This window comes from Lonchura striata, chromosome 2 (assembly GCF_046129695.1).
Source record: "Lonchura striata isolate bLonStr1 chromosome 2, bLonStr1.mat, whole genome shotgun sequence".
Lineage (NCBI taxonomy): Eukaryota > Metazoa > Chordata > Aves > Passeriformes > Estrildidae > Lonchura > Lonchura striata.
The window spans coordinates 62,131,491-62,144,339 of record NC_134604.1 but is presented as its reverse complement, the minus strand read 5'-3'; the positions used below and the strand labels follow the sequence as shown (position 1 = coordinate 62,144,339).

The following is a 12,849-nucleotide window of genomic DNA, read 5'->3' as shown; positions in this document are numbered from 1 at the left end:
TGATGTGAAAAGTGGTGTTACTATAGGACACAAAAAGCCACAATGGTGTTACACAAAAAACCACAGTGGTGTTACTATAGGACACAAAAAACCTTTGTTTTTGTGATCGTAAAAGAGAAGAAGTTTATTTCTGACTCCAACATTTATAGTTTTCTAAAGTTGACAGTGGAATGGAGGGTGAAAGTGGCACCTCTCCAACGACACAGGACAAACTATTAGTCTATCAAATTTCTCCTCTTCTATGAAGGAATGCAAAGCAATAAGTTATTTACAGAAAGTTGTATGAAAAATTTACTACAAGAATGTAAACTCAGAAAGCTTTAGAAAATCTTACAAAATCAAGACAACAGAGTGGCATTTCCTTCTGCTCTCTATGGCTCTAGTGTAGCTTTGAACTGAAAAATTAACTTTGTCTAGAAGTACCAGGAGTTCCCTGAATGACAGGAAAATGTGCATACGAGGGTAGATCATTTGCTGCTGCGTAAGGGTCCCAGTCACTTAAAGACTTTATTTCCTCTTCTTATATCTCCTTCAAGCTCACAAGTTTGCTGTTGCTTTAACTTTCTATGCACACAGATATTTTTAGATTTTACCTCCTAGAAATTTGAGGAAACATATCAAAGTACTTTTTGAGGGGAATGTGGTCCCTTGAGGGACCTAAAGGTATTGCTAGCAATTTAACTGTCATGAGCTTTATTTTTTAGAATACACATGTTGGTGCTTTTTAAACTACATTTTTTACTATGATACTTCCACAGTGAAGAACCCGAATCTTCAGCTCCATGAGTAGAGACATGCAAGAGCAGTAAATGGAGAAAAGGCAGTAAATAGAAATGCGCATGTTATACAAGTGTTGTTGAAACTTCATGAGAAAATCCCTAACAAGGATGGTCTAGAATCCTTTTGTAACTATGTCATAATTTAAAAATTCTATTACTTTATCTCCTCAAATTTTGACTCGTGTTCCCCACTGTTTTGTCAGTAATGTGAATAAATGTGAATAAGGCAGCAGGATGTTCTCACACCTCCAAGGACATTTCAGTCTTGTGAAATGATGGCCCACTTACAGAACCTCAGTATCTGTTTCTTGTTCCTTCTACCCTGTAGTCAGAGGAGATCCCTTGTTAGCTGTGCGATCAATAAAAAACGTTTCTTCAGCCACAGGTAAATCTAGTTTATTAAAACACAGTTCTGACAGTTAATTCAATTGCCTACAAAGTGGTAGCATGGTCAATACAAAAAAAAGTGACTTCATAAGTGAAATACATATATCTTCTAAATGCAGAATTATCTGATTGGTGCACTGGGCAGATACAGACAGAAGCATGTGGGTGAGATTAGACAGTGGCTAATTTTCTGCATTCTCTTGCAGTATTTGAAGTGGACGGTGTCTCATGAGAGGCTTCACTTGTCACTCGTAACTGTTGAGGTTTCCTCCTTGGTGAAAACCACAGAAGAAGAGTTTCACTCTTCCTTCCAATTACGTTACTGCTATATCTGCACTGTTACCATCTCAATCATATTCCCATTTCAAACCACTGCTATTATTCCCTTTTTCATCGACAGCATGGGATCAAGGAGTTCACGTGGCATCATTAGGTCAGCTCTCCGGTATGCTGCTGCATTATTGAAATAAGGATTTGAAGAATGATCTTTAGTGAAGACTTCTGATAAAACTCTGTACTTGCATCAAAGGCAGCATCAAGTGACTGAAACAGATTGAATATAACCTTTAGATAGCCAAGAAAAAAATGTGCCTTTTACAGTGATTTGCCAAGTACTTTTCCACCTGACCAGCAATGATTTGTATTCTGCATATTTCAGAGCTAAAAATAGCTTGCTGCTGTTATTTTTGTTTGGGAGAAATAACATTCAGTTTATGGAGTTCTTTCTCCATACAAAGTTCAGAGCATTGAGAAGTATATTCACAGAAAGAAACCTTTCTTTGTTTGAATTTCACAGTGAGGGAAGGCGTTCAGCATTTTTGTTAGTTTTCATATAAGCCCAGTTGCTTTCTTGGAAAATATGATTAAATTTCTTGTCTGTTTTTAGTAAAAGATGATGTAATTAAACCCAAAATCTAAATATGGCCTGAGTCTGGAGCCTGTATTCTCTTAGGTCTAATTTTTAGAAAGCATATTTTAGAAAATATTCAGAGACTTACAAATATACAGCCATTTGATGAAATTTTCCAAAGTACCCACAGGAGTAGATTCCCATTGCTTTCTAAAAAAGCTCTCCTCCACTGTCTCTGTTGCCCATCTTTCTTCCTGTACCTGGGTTAGTGCTTCCCTGTTGCATTCTTTCATGTTTGATGTAGGAAATTCAAACCAATAGGAAGTTAATCCTATGAAAAAAGGGATCATTCTCCTCCTCAGATGAGACTGAAGATGAACAATTGGGAATGCCTTTGGCAGCTGTTTGGTGTCAGACTGATTTACCTGTGCAGAGGAAACCACTCCCTAACAACCTTTTTGGACCAAAATAATTTTTAAAGTTTGTCTTTGGATCCCTGCATGGGAATGGAACTGCTTAGCCTCAGCTTTGTGAAAAGCACTGGCAACACTGGGCATGAAAAAGAAGTGTTACAATGACCTTGAAGGAACTGACACCACATGAAGAGCTGCAGGATGCAGCCCAATGCTCTGGGCACCCATGTCCTGCCCACACTGCCAGCAGGCATCTTACTCACAACAATCCAGGACGATGCCACTTGCTTGAAATCATTCTCTCCCTTGACAACCCATGAAATGTTAAGCAGAATACCTTGGTGGCTGGCTCAGAGTGGAAAATTTAGAAATGTTAGCGACTTCTGAGCAGTCTGAGCCAGTGATGGATCCTGTTTGCCTCTCTTCCTGCTTTTTAAGTCAGCCTCAGTAGAAAGCATCAGTGATCTTTTGTATTTCTATAATGTGCAACCCCTTTGACAGTATTTGCAAGGAGAACTGGCAGGGTACTGTGAATGTGTAGGTAATCACAGTCTCTGAACCCCTGCACATGCAGGGAAATGGAGTGCTCAGAGGTTCAGGCACAGACACTGAAGTGGTCGGGTGAGCAGTGTTCCTTTCAAGTCGCTCAGTATTGTGAAATGAAATAATGGGACTCCAGTAGCAAGGTGGATTCCTTTCAATGCCTTGTCCTGGGGAGAGTGAACAACAGAGGTATCTCTACACTGCTAAACAGAAGTCAACCAAGGATCATACCCAGCCACCTGTCCTCAGATCATCTGGACTCAGTTTTGTCACCCATAAGGACCTCTGTCCCAGAGACTTCTGCTTCAGAGATGCCTGACAGTGAGTGAGCAGCAGAGCTGCAGGCTGGCCAGCAGCACTCACACAGCTTCTGTCATTGAATAGTATGAGCCCAGTCTAGAAATCCCATCAGGACTGTATATTGTTTTGCAATTCTGCACCAGCTATCTGCAGCACAAACTTCTGATTTTTGCTTTGAAATTTTCAGCAGCAAAGTAATAGAGGAAAGGGTCGAGGCAGCTGTTCATGGCAGCGAGGCAGAGAGTGACCACCAGCGCCTTGTGCAGGCTGGCCTGGCTGCAGGTGCTGTACAGCAGGTGGACAGTGCGCAGGATATGGTATGGCAGGAAACAGATGAGGGAGAGGATGAGAGTGATGACAATGGTTAACAGTGCCTTCCTGTGACAGATTGCCCTCCTGCTCCGCTGAGCCCTGGACTTGAGCAGCGCTCTGATGGCAAAGACATAGCAGAACAAAATTGTGCAGAACGGCAGAATGAAGCCCACGACCAGGACAAAGCTGTTCATCATGAGGAGCCTGTGTGTGCTGGGGGGGTGGAGGTCCAAGCATTTGACTGGGTTGCTGTAGCCAGCGATTCCCTTGTTTAACAGAGGGCTGGCAGCTGCCAGCACAAAGATCCATATGGCTGCACAGGTAATCCTGGCATACTTCGTGTTGGTCACTTGTCCGTGTTTGAATGGGTGGACGATGGCTACAAAACGAACCACGCTGAGCACGGCGAGGAAATAAATGCTGCAGTACATATTCATGTACAAGGTGTAAGTCATGATCCTGCAGAGGATGTCACCAAATACCCAACGTGATCCCAAGAGGAAATATGAGGCCCGAAAGGGCAAAGTGCTCACAAACATGAGGTCTGAAATAGCCAAGTTCTGCATGTAAATGTTTACTGAGGTCCTTTGCGAAGTCTGGAAGAAAACATAAATGGAGAGGCTGTTTCCAACAGCACCCGGGAAGAAGATAAAGAGATACACGATGGGATAAATTACTTGTTTGAAACCGTCAATTGTACAGTTGGAAGAGCTGTTAGTGAAGCTGCCATCTACTGCCACCTTGGAAATGTTCATAGTCCGAGCCAGCGTCTCCATTTTTCTGCTAAAAGGAAAAGAAGTGGTGTGAATGCTGGGTTATAGGCTGGGCAGGGAGTTTGGCTATTTGGGACTGTTTTACTGAAGGCAGAAATTGCAAGATGCAGATGACAGTGGGAAGTAAGGGCTCGTTAATGAGTAATTACTTGTGATGTCCCAGTAAATACACATCTCAAGACACAAAGCCCCAAGTAAGCTCTAATGAGTTTCAGTACTACAGCAGCTGGTTCTGTTCTCAGCCTGTAAAAGTGCTGCTTTTAGACGTTCTGTGTGTGTGTTTTAATGACAAGTCTCTGATCTTTGCTGTGCAAAACAAGCCAGCTTGCTGTCAGCCATTTTGTGGCAGGGAAGTTTTGAGTCCCTAGTCACCTACCATGGAAACATCAAAACCTGATCAGAAAAGAAATCACTGTCAACTGCTAGGCCTGCATTTCAAATAAGGAATGAAACCAAAAGAACTGAATCTGCCTTTTGGAACCAGGAAATTTTTTCTGGTATGTTTTTGGTAGTATTTCCTGAGCAATACCACATGTATTTTGATACATGTAAAAATTAAGGACATTTTGACCTTAAACACTTTGCAAACACTGTGCTAATTATGCACAATTCATTTTTTAACTTCCTCCTCCATGCAGTGTATTTCTTCTTGTTAGCTTCTGGTGGCTTTCTATGTCTCTTTTCTTGGAGCCTTTGCTCCACGTACCACTCTCTTAACCTTTTTTGTGCTCAGCCTTTCTGCACCAGTCATCCACACACACTGCAGCTTCCAGGGCAGCCTACATTTGCAGCCCTAATGAAAATAGCCTCTGAGAAAATGGGCCGTGCTCACAGAGAGAGGCATTTTTCCTCTGTGAGACTATGACTCAATCAAATAAAATCAAAACTGCCCACCACTAATACACTCTAAATAATAATATTTTTCTGTCATTAATGTGTATTTTCTGAACTCTTGATTTTTTATCTCAGCTGTCCTGCAGCTAGTAGTATTTTCAAAGGAAGGTGTCAGTATTGTTTCTTGTTGGACAGTGGGAGCAATTCCCTCTTTATTATACCAATATATTCTAAAGATGGGGCATGGAAATTTTTAGCCTGAAAACCACAACTACATGGCATTTTCAGATGCATGGAAAAGAAGCTTTTAATTTGCCCCAGTGAGAGTGATAATGTGCCCATGGCACACAACTGCATCCTATCTCTTATTCTGAACCTCACTAGCTTCACAATTTGAAACTAATTTATTTGTACAGGTGAAGCCTCCTTAGGGGTAAATTTGGCTTTACATTTGGGTACTTCAAACACCCAGCTACCCAGTGTGCTGTAAATGGGAGTTAATTTGCAAACTGAAGCCATGATGTGGAAGCCTGAGCTATGTTCAGAGCAGGCCATTGTATCTCCAGGGCTGTGTCTCAGAGTCTGTCCCAGTCTCTTGAATATAGCAAACAGATGTGCCCCAGCAGGCTTCTTTCTATCCAGCCCCACTGGGATGGGGAGCATGGGAAGCACAACCCCAGGCTGGGCTCCCAAAGAGTACTTCATGGATATTGGGTCTCAGCAAAGCCCTGGACTGACTAAACACATGTTCCTAAAGTTCATCTCCTCCTCATTTGCGATCCTCTTTCTTCACGAAGAAGATGGAAAATATATTCTTCTTCAAGACAAATCTTTAACAATCAAAGGATTCTAATTAAATCAAAATTTAATTGTTTTGGTTTTCTTTATGGAATAACTGTCTGATATACACACTTTCTGTATGAAATCAAAGACCAGCTTTTCTCCAAAATGAGTATGATCCCCCCATTTTTCAGGGAAACATTACAGCCTGAGGTTCAGTGAAGGGAAGAGCCCTTCTGATTCTGTTTTCCTGTGGTCCAAGCATCCTTGCCTTTAGAAACCCCAAACACAAAAGAAATATTAGTAAAGGGATCTGCTACCTGTCAAAGCATTCTTGTGTGTGAAAGCCGTGAGGTAGAGGAGTCAAATGAGGTTGAAGAACTTGGACTGTGGACAAATTTCACACCCTGCACAGTAGTATGAGTGATTGCTTGTGTCCAGTGCTGTCTGATGAAGGATGAGACTGGGACAATGAATATTCAGTTGATGAAAAGCCCTTGGGTCCCTGCATCCTGGGAAGAGCACTACACGCACAGGGCCTGAGGCACTTAGCTAAGGCTCCTCATATTGAGGGTATCTAGCCAACAACTGCCATTTAAGATGTTTTTAACTCTAACTGCACAAATGTTCCTCAATTCTCTTTCCAGCTAGACCAAGACTAAGAGTAGAATAGTGCATGTGCAATTGAGAAAATTCAGCATCCTTCACCCTAGCAAGAAAATCAGTCCTCAGACTCCTCTCGAAGTTATTCCAACACCTAAATTTCAAGCTGTTATGGGATGTCCAAGAGAAAGAAATTGTAGACCAGTCAACTGAAAGCTCCTAAAGCACCATGGTTCCTGCACTCAGTACAGGGCCAACAATGACCCATGCACTTTTCATTGTAGATGCTCCTGTTAGCTATGTCTTGACACACAGATCAATGTGGAAGGGAAGGTGAAGTGAAAGATATATTTCACTTGGGACTACCTCAACCAACCACAGAGGATAAGGGGAGAATTTTATCCTTCCTTGAATCCAAGAACTGTTATTATCCAGCAAAGGTTAGGAGATGGCTACTTGATATACAGAATGAATGATCTATCTGAGGACAGACCATAAACTTCATTTTCAGAAAAAGTGTCCAGATGGTCTCCTGGGTCATGAATGAACATGATGGGTTAAGAGTGAGAGACTGGACCTATAGGAATTTTCTGTGTCTCCCAAAAGAAGGGAAATTTGCAGTAAGATCTAACAGCCCTCAAAAAAAAAAAAAAAAAAAAAAAAAAGGAGAGAAAAAGACAAACTGAAATGGGATTCTCTCTTCAGTGATACTGCAAGACTCCTCTTATAGAAAATTTTGTAACAGGAGATTTTTTCTATATATGAGTTTCACTGATGGAAGCTATCAAATGGAAGCAGCTGACACATGTCCTGAGGCTCTGACAATCTCCCTGGCATGAGAAAGAGAAAATCAGCTGAGAAAGAAAAAGGGAGCCTTTTCTGAAATAACTGCTGCATGAGTAGATTAGATGTAGAGTTTGGGTGGGTTTTTTATCTTTTCTTCATCTCTGTGAAATCTTTTAAAAATATTTACATCTTGATTAGCAAGGATTTTATAAAGAAATATTTATCTTTCATTACAAACACATCTATATTATAAATTAAACATATTTGTTATGAATATATATTTTTCCTTTTATCTTAGTGCAATTCTAGGTAAGATGATAGCAGAAAGACATTCCTCACCTAAGGCGAATTTTACATCCTTAACAAATGGATGAGTGTGCAAGACGGGTGGGGGGCTGATAGAGCAAAAGTAAGAGGAGATTTATTTAATTGAAGGATATACTAAACTAATAAAAATGCCTCAAACCTCTCATATTTTAAGCCCAGGATCCAACTACCCACAAATCCAATAGACTGGAACATGCTATCTTGAACATCTGATCAAAAACAAATCTCACATGTAATTCTGCACTGATCTCAAACCTGAAAAAGAGACAGAGCATCCATCAGGCTTGGCATGAGACCAAAACCCTGGTGCAAAGGAAAGCTCAGAGACCTGCAGGAGAAAGGATAATCAATAGAAGCTTGTGTTGCCATGCTACCAGCTTTATGGTAATGATGCTGTAGGATGCTCAGGTGGAGGAGTGGCACTGTGCAGGAGGGACTACATAACTCACAACACTGTAAAAATATTGTGGCTAAAGGGAAGCACAACAGTGTTCTTGTAGGCAGATTCTAATAATACAAATATGCTACTAGGAATGCACTACCGAGCTCCTTACTACCTTATGACAGTTGCCAGAGCACATTAAGTAAGGGTAAGAAGATAGAAAGCAGGTAGCAATGGAAGGAGGTTTGGAGCGTTGTTATAAAGATGCAATGCTGCAACAGGATGAGATGTTATGTCCATAAGCAATGACTTCCTGATTCCTAGAATAATTAGACCTGAAAATAAAAATCCACAACACAAGATGACATTCTACCTTGGTATTCTACCTCTACAAGATGCCATCTGATCTTTAGTGCTGCACAGGTTTTGGTGGAGGTAGGTCTGTACTGTTAATCACAGTACAGCTGGGCTCAGCAGCACCGTGGGACAGAGAAGCAGTCCCAGAAGGAAGAAGCCTACATAAATTTGGGGGCTGTGAAAACAAACAGGAAATTCAACAAGCCTACATTCCAAAAGAAATAGGCATTTTAGGAAATATTGAGTCAAATGTCTATCAGTAAAATAGTTACCAAGACTACTCAAAGGAAAAGATCTCCATTTGGAAAACAGAAGTCTTGTCAATATGGGGAGAACAGGAAAGTCTGCATCATGACAGATCAAATGTGGAGAGGAAACAAGGAGCATTAAAGAAAAAAAAATAGTGAAGGGCTTCTGGTAAAGGATGTTCTGTGTTGACAGTAAGTTTTGTAAACCTACTGAAAGATGAAAAAAACACTTGGGAACTAGCAGGGGAGTTTGGTGGCAAAAGATCTCTTAGAAACTAAGTCATAGCAGGAATACTCAGGGAATTCACTCTTCCCAACCAACGATGTTGGGATATTTTCAGGGCTGGTGCAGTAAAAAGAACAGAGGAGCCAGCTCCACTCAAGAGATGTGGGCAGGAAGTATTAAACCAACTAGATAAGTGAGAGTCCAAAAAGTAATTGAGACCAGATGGCACTCATATCAGTATCCCAAAGGATCTCAACTGTGAGACTGCCAGCCAAGGCACGTAACCCACCATTGCAATCAGGCACTGTGCCAGGGGACTGATGTGTCATCAGTGCAGCTCTCATTTACCAGAAAGGCTTGATAAGGCTGCTCAAAGCTCGTCATCAGTCCTAGGAGCTACTGACCACTAGGACCGATTTCCGCCTCTGGGACATTTTGGGGGCATCTGTAATGAAGAATGAAGGCACTGAGCTCATTGCAATGCCAGTCTGCTGAGAAAAAGTCATTATGTTTTCTGAAAAGGGAGATCCTGTTTGGCTTACCCACTGCAGGGCTGTGATGACAATGGATGAAGGAGACCCAGTGGTCGTTTGATATATATATACATATATATACACACACACACACACACACACATATATATATACACACACATATATATATATATATATATATCTAGCCAAGGCAGATTTTCTTCTCTACTTCACTCTTGTGAGACCCCACCTGAGCACTGCATTCAGCTCTGAAACCTTGACATAAGAACATCATGGAGATGGCCCAGGGCAGAACCATGCAAATGGCTAGAGGGCTGGAGCACATCTTCTGTGAAGACAGGATGAGAGAGATGGGGCTGTTCATCCTGGAGAAGAGAAGACCCCAGAGAGAACTTAAAGCATGTTCCAGTACATGAAGGGGCCCTACACCAGAGTTTCAGAGAGATTTTTCACAAGGGCATGTGGCAATAGGACAAAGGGGAATGGAATCCCTGGCAGAGTTCAAGGCCAAGTTGGATGGGATTTAAGCAAGCTGGTCTAGTGGAAGGTGTCCCTACCCATGGCAGGAGGCTTCAAATGAGATGATCTCTAAAATCCCTTCCCACTCAAACCATTCTATGATTCTGTGATACCTGTGTATTTAGAATTGCATTTGTCAAAGCCTTCGACATAGCTCTGCAACAAAGTACCTTTCTTAAGTTTCTTAAGTATCAAAGTTGCCAGACAGCTGGAAGGCACATTCATTTGTGGGCTGAAAGCCTGGCTGAAGTGTAGGAAGCAAAGTGGGAGCTCAATAAATAAGCAATGGAGTCCTCTAGGGTTTGGCACTCAGATTAGATTTATCCAGTGTCTCTATCAACAGTCTGGAAATGACAATTCTCCATGCTAGCAGATACCATGTTGATAGGGTGTCAGATGAGAATTAGTATATTTGAATGTAAGGTGATGCATACTGTGGAAAAGTGGAAAAACAATCTAAATTGTGCCTAATTACATGAATTTTAAACTGGCTGTTGCATTCAGGAAAGGGCACTTGGCACTGGCATCATTGACCATTTGCTGAAGTCAGTTCTGCATTGGCTACAACAGCAGAAGAACCAAAATTGTCAGCAAAAGGAGGAGTACCATCCAGTAGGGTATCACCTTGTATAAAATATTGATGCATTCCCATAGTGGACAGTGCTTGTCTCTACACTGAAAACAGAAATTATGGAGCTCGAGAACATGCAGAGAAAGGCAAGTAAAGTAGTCAGCAGCCCTGGACTACCCCTGTTCTTACATAGGGCAGTCAATCAAGTCATATGGTATCTCAGCAGAGAATGGGATGGATTTCTGTGCCATGCCTGGACAGAAGGACACAGTCCTTTTGAAGATATGTGGTGGAGGGGTGCTGCTGCTGAAGGGCTAAATATGAAACCCCCCCTGTCTCTAAAGGTGTAAACAAACTCTCCATTTCCAAACTGTTGAGCTGAGATCTGCTGCTCTAAAACACTGCATTCACTATAACATGAATAATGACAAAACAACTTCATTTTAATAAGATGTTCTCCATATGCAAAGTTAAATAGGGAAATCAGGCTGTTCCATCAAAATATATTACTTTGCTATGTAAAGTGAGAAGTAGTTAGAACCTCTTGTATGATCTTTGCATCTATCATGGTAACCTTTTGTCTAAAGAGAACCCCAGACACTCGAATCTGTTTTTTATTTCCCAAATAGGAAGGCAATTATAATATTGCTGCCATAGAGGAGATCATTTGCATTTGCTACTGCACTTCCAAGAGAAACAGAAGTTCTCATGTTTTTTTAAAGTTCCCACTGGCTTTTTTGCTTTTTTGCTTATTCACTTTGTGTTTCAGGAGCAGCATTACCAAGAATAAATGAAAAATATTGCAATATTTTGAATCAACACTAAGTTCATCAAAACATGGCATATTATTCACCTTTCTAAATGCAGAATAATGAACAAAACCCCAAGAGTCTGACATTTAACACCTTTTATTTTTAAAGTTCACCATGAGCCAAATACATGTTTTTTTATCTAGTTAAAAAACAAGGCTCAATTGATCAGATCCACAACTTCATTGTTATCTTCCATCTGGCAAACAATCCTAGTTACATAAATCTACCCTTTTTTCTGCCAAAAAAATTTCTCAACACTAGCTTTGTCATAGAGAAATTTGGTCAGCTATCACTGTTTCTGGCAAGTAATACCTTAACTGCAAATAATGAGAAAGAAAAGTATGTTGTATTTTAATAATTGCAACCATTTTATCTACAGCAGAGAAAGTAAACAAATCTTGTCTTACCTCAGCTCATGGGCCTTCTGGTGTGCTCAGTATTTCCTTCTTCTGCTTGCTGTTGCTCAGACTGCAGGATTTTCAATGAAAAGAAAACCCGCAAGAACTTGATGCAAAATCCAAGTGCTACTAATGTAGAAGCCAAAGAAAAACCACAAACAGGGAAGTAACTCCTGATATAAATTTCTTACATATTCTTAAAAGAGAAGTATTCTCAGCTTAAGGAGTGGTGCTAGCAATCACAGGGTGTCTTTCATTATTTTCACCCAATGAAAGAGGTTTTACAGCTACATGGAATGTTGTGAAGCATTCTGAATTTCTGTGTTTGGTCCCACACTTCTATATATGTGCTTTCATTAGTCAGAGTTGCCCAAAATATTAGTGGGATTGCCCAAATAATCTTCCCATGAATCATTAAATATGTTCTTGGAATTAGGGAGAGGATATTTGGTTTTGTTTACTTCCCAGAAAACACATAAATAACAAAATTGTTAACAGGCTCCTGGGATTTGGCGCATAATCTCATTCAACTCGTAATTCAAGGCTGAGTTAACAAGCTGAGGGACTACTTTTCCTTGAATTTTTACAGGAACAGATAGAGCTCTTTAGGCCATGAGCAAATGGCTGCAGTGAATGCCTTACCCCCTCTTAAGCTTCACTACTTCTTGGTGGAGCAATGCTGACTGCACAGATGGGTGCTCTGATCCCACTGCTGTTGTAAAATACGTTTCTATACACACTGTAGATGTAAGAGCTTCATTATTTCTGTTCTTGTATGTGCTGTCAGCACGTGCAGGTGGACCAGACATATCCAAGTGCTTTCTGGTTGCTGTGTGGTATTTCATATTGGCAGCAGGTCAGGAGTCCACAAAGGGCTGCTTAGCACAGCAGATGAAATCTCCAAAAAAACCCAACCTTCTTGCCATCCACACTTGTAGTTATCTATACTGCAAAGTGCTTTGGATAAGGACTGTAATTTCTCCTCTAATTAACATTTGTACATGTCAACTTGAGAACAGCCAAAGTAGTCCTTTGGGTGTGCTCCTCATGTGGGGTCATGGTGGCAATGTGCAGTAGTTGCAAAGACTTGTGTCACCAGAGCTTACAAATCCCTACACACAAACAGCTCTGTGGGTCCTCTTTTTTACCATGGGG

General features: G+C 41.0%; 1 protein-coding gene and 1 long non-coding RNA gene across 2 annotated transcripts in view; both read right to left on the bottom strand.

The window, feature by feature from the left end:
• Nucleotides 1-11,736, bottom strand: part of LOC116184311 (uncharacterized) — a 62,047-nt gene extending 50,311 nt beyond the window's left edge. The window contains exon 1 of the long non-coding RNA XR_004149074.2: nt 11,704-11,736. This is a non-coding gene — a long non-coding RNA (uncharacterized LOC116184311). The remainder of the gene's footprint in view (nt 1-11,703) is intronic.
• CYSLTR2 (cysteinyl leukotriene receptor 2) lies at nt 3,318-4,416 on the bottom strand. The gene has a single exon (XM_021528477.2). The coding sequence runs from the start codon at nt 4,358-4,360 to the stop codon at nt 3,416-3,418; it is 945 nt and encodes a 314-aa protein (XP_021384152.1). The 5' UTR covers nt 4,361-4,416; the 3' UTR covers nt 3,318-3,415.
• Nucleotides 11,737-12,849: the final 1,113 nt, after the last annotated feature.

Excerpts from the sequence above, each read along its gene's own strand:
- CYSLTR2 (XM_021528477.2), bottom strand. The coding sequence starts at position 4,360 with ATGGAGACGCTGGCTCGGACTATGAACATTTCCAAGGTGGCAGTAGAT.